General features: G+C 40.8%; 1 protein-coding gene across 1 annotated transcript in view; it reads left to right on the forward strand.

The window, feature by feature from the left end:
* LOC101848972 overlaps positions 1 to 3,973 on the forward strand; it is a gene marked incomplete in the record, with an annotated part of 113,683 nt that overhangs the window by 48,998 nt on the left and 60,712 nt on the right. Inside the window, 2 exon segments of the mRNA XM_013083170.2 lie at positions 1,288 to 1,500; positions 3,075 to 3,320. Of these exon segments, the coding sequence (XP_012938624.1) occupies positions 1,288 to 1,500; positions 3,075 to 3,320 (459 nt within the window).

A 3,973-nucleotide genomic window follows, 5' to 3' on the forward strand; every position in this document is an offset into this window, starting at 1 on the left:
TATATATATACAGTCCAACCTGTGTAAGATGACAATCCATGGTCAAGGAGAATAGTAGTCGTATAACACCGGTGGCCGTCTTAAGCAGGACTGATCAAAATGAAGAAAGTAACCGTTCCCATCTGAGGTCCAAACTGGAGGTGGTCGCAGGCTTAGGACTGCCGTAATGCTACATGCACTTAAAATGGGGTTTTGTTTTCTTTTCTTATGGAACAGGAGCATTGTGGGGAAGGTTATTCTTTTTTGTTGTTGCTGTTCTTTTCGTGAGGTGTTTTTTTCGTTACTTTTTTTGTTGCTGCTGATTTCGTGCAGGGGTAAAATACAACGAAATTTGTCAGAAGAGGAAAACCAAGTGTCGTGGTAAAACAAACTCATGGGTCGCTTCCACTCGGAAAACGAGCGACGCTTCTGTCACAAGTTCATGTTTGACGTCCATTGTTACTTTGTTACAGGCTGGGTAAATAGTGACCACTTATCTCACTTCTGATATGTGTATGGGTTCTGGGTGGGTCTTATGGGTTATGAAGGATCACACGCTTCCCTCACCAGCAGCTAAAAATTCACTGCCACCTATTGATCAACAGTGGGAGGGGGCAACGGAACAGGACCGGTTTGAGGGACTACCTAACGATACCGACAGGTGATAGGATCAAAACAGATCTTCCGCAACGTCAGGGACCAGTACATAATTGATGACAAAACGTCAGGCGATGAGAGATTTTCGTGGCCGTCTAGGACAGGATAGATAATATGATGGCCGCCGCTGTGTTGGGCAGATGACCGTGAAAATAATTTATCTATTCGTAGATTTACTGTTTTGGTCATTCGCCTTTTTTCACATCAACTTCATCATTTCTAAGAACTTCGCTTCCCCATTTATTGTTGTGGCGTTGGAAGCGTCCAAGTTCCTACTTGGCTCGGTCCTTTCGGAGACGGACGTTAAACTAGTGTTGATAGGGACGCTGAATCTTTACCATTTCAGCATTTCACCATTACACTGTCCCCGTCGCTTTATGCAAAGAAAATTATGAAATTATGCAAACTGAGCCCAAAAATGTGAAATGGTGCGATTCTGTTAATTTTAACAAAGAATTATAAATGAGAATAATAAGAAATTATGCAAAAACGAAAAGATCAAATTTTGCCAAATTATGCGGGGTGCATAAAACCACAGAGACAGATTTCACCATTTCACCATTTCACCATTTCACCATTTCACCATTTCACCATTTCACCATTTCACCGTTTCACAATAATATCTTACCCCCCCCCCCAATCTCCCCAAAGGAACCTCCCTGGTGTTCTATGTGGGTCAGGGCAACCTGGAGTTCTCCGTGGACGTGCCAACCAGTCTCCAAGGCAAGTGTGAGGGTCTGTTGGGCAACTATGACGGCGACAAGGACAATGACTTCGCCCCGCCCTCTGCCGCCACCACAGGCACCTCCCCCCTTCCCGCCAACTCCACGGAGAGGCAGATCCTCAACGACTTCGCTGAGAAATGTGAGACAGTTCATAACTTAATGTCTCCGGATTTTTTTGTTTCTCGGAACTTATTGAAAAATATTGTTTTTGGTTTTTTTAAAAGAATTTATTGAAAAGTACTGTTGTTTGTTTTTAGAATATTATTATTTTATTTAAATATACTGTTTATTTATATAATTTATTGAAAAATAGTGTTTATTTAAATAAAAAATACACACGAACGTTTATTTATTGAATAAGAATAACCATCGCGTTTTTATTCTAGAAGGTAAAAATTAATGATCATGTATTTTTTAGAATGTATAGAAAAGCTGTTTACTTTTTTTTTATTTAGAAAAAATAGTAATAAGTCTATGCTTGTGTTAGGCCCATGCCGCATCTAGACTAATCTGTCTTTAAACAGACTAAAGCCTTTGTTTTAGGGAGTTGTGAACAATGGAGAAATACGAACCCTACCGCACTACGTAGACACAACATTCTAGTCGTGAAAAATTGTGACCGGCCACAAACCGAGTCTGACTAAAGACTAGTTTGAGCCAGTAAGAGAATAGAACAGTCTACCGCACTAAGATAAAACTTTCCTGAAATTTGACGACACGCCGAGTTCCATCCACCAACGCATACATACACCCGGTCGTGTTTTGATGACACGCCGAGTTCCATCCTCCAACACATACATACACCCGGTCGTGTTTTGACGACGCTCCTTGTTCCTTTCAACAACACATATTATATTGTACATCTGATTATTTTTACGCCAAACTACATTCTGTGTACATCGAGCAAGGACCATAAGCAAATATTAAAAAATTGAATTGAACTGAGAAATTAATAAGTTCAGTTAAAGGCAAACCGTTGCTCTACAATAAAGCTTTGAAAGATTATTCTTTAAGAAATAAAGCTGCCTTTTCAGAAATCACTGACAGGTAAATGGATGAATCCATAACCGTTTTTTATGTTTCTTTCGCCCGATTGAAAACATTAGAGCACATACACAGGATATCTCTGTCAATTCTATGTTCAAAATGACTCGTTAATATCCAAGTCTTGAGACGCCAGAGTACGGCTCAAGTGGAAGTTAAATCCTGCGACAAATCTGACTGAACGGTAAGACAGATTTGTCTAGGTGTGGCATACGCCTTATTCTGCATTACATAGCACTTCGCGACCTCAGTAATTTCTTTTCCTGTTTCCATTTTTTTAAACATAGAAAAAGTGACTTGTTCTTTAGCTCATTCTTTGTTATGAACTGTTTTCCCTGTTATTAAAAATGGAGACAGGACAAGAAAGCACAGAGGTCGCGGCTAAAAGAGCTTTCTAGGGGTTAGGCACAATATCTCCATTGTTGTTGTTGTTGTTGCTCTTGTTGTTGTTGTTTATATTGTTGTTGTTGTTGTTATTGTTGTTGTTGTTGTTATTGTTGTTGTTGTTGTGTTGTTGTTGTTGTTGTTGATCTTGTTGTTGTTGCTCTTGTTGTTGTTCTTGATCTTGTTATTGTTGTTGCTGTAGTTGTTGTTGTTGTTGTCGGTATTGATCTTGTTGTTGTTGTTGTTCTCATCTCATTTCCCCACGTTTGTGTGCCCCCCCCCCAGGGCGAGTACTGAGCACCAACACCGTGTTTGTGTACGAGGAAGGAAAGACCACCCTGTCCTACCAGAACTCCAGCTTCCTCCCCATCTTCCTGGACGAGGTCAACGCCACAGCGCGCCAAGAAGCCGAGAGCACGTGCGGCAGTGACGTTGCCTGTGTGTTTGACCTCATCGCCACCAAGGACGAAACGTTCGCCAAGTACTCGGCACAGGTCAACGCTGAGGCCAACCTGGTGAAGCAGAGTCAAGGTGACATACGAGTGGGATAGGCACTGACTTTTATTGTTCTTTTCCTGACTTTCTTCTTTTCATAGATTGGTTGCTTGCTTAACCCTATCCGCGCGTCGTGCTTTGTTATCGTATCCCTACGACGCGGGGAACTCTGTGCCACCACTTTCCAAAGAGGAAATTTACTCGTTAATCCGATCCGTACGCTTTGCATAGCAGTCTGTCAAAATGATTTTTTTCAGAAATACTGAAAGTTTCAAAGAGAACTTTATACTAGAAGTATTCTAAAATGTGCACATGTGAAGACAACAACCCCGCGAGTACCCCAAGGCGCATGGATAAGGTTAAAAACATTAAATAGATAAAACAAAACGAAAAAAGCTCTCCAAAACAACCCCCCCCCAAAAAAAAACAACCCAACATCCCCACCACAAAAAACAAATCACAACAACAACAACAACAATCTTGATAAAATGCTTCCCCGGTTATTTCTTTGTCTGTCATTATCGTAAAGCCGGCACAAAATACACAGCATCGAAATTGATTGCAAACGATTTATTATTGTTCCCATCAGAACTCGAAGAGCAAATGTGAATTTTCAAGAAGTGTGAGGAAAGACCTGTTTAGAAAATAATAGTATGGTTGTAGAGTAATCGTGACATCGGTAACAACAC

The sequence above is a fragment of the Aplysia californica genome, unplaced genomic scaffold (genome assembly GCF_000002075.1).
Source record: "Aplysia californica isolate F4 #8 unplaced genomic scaffold, AplCal3.0 scaffold00215, whole genome shotgun sequence".
Classification (NCBI taxonomy): domain Eukaryota; kingdom Metazoa; phylum Mollusca; class Gastropoda; order Aplysiida; family Aplysiidae; genus Aplysia; species Aplysia californica.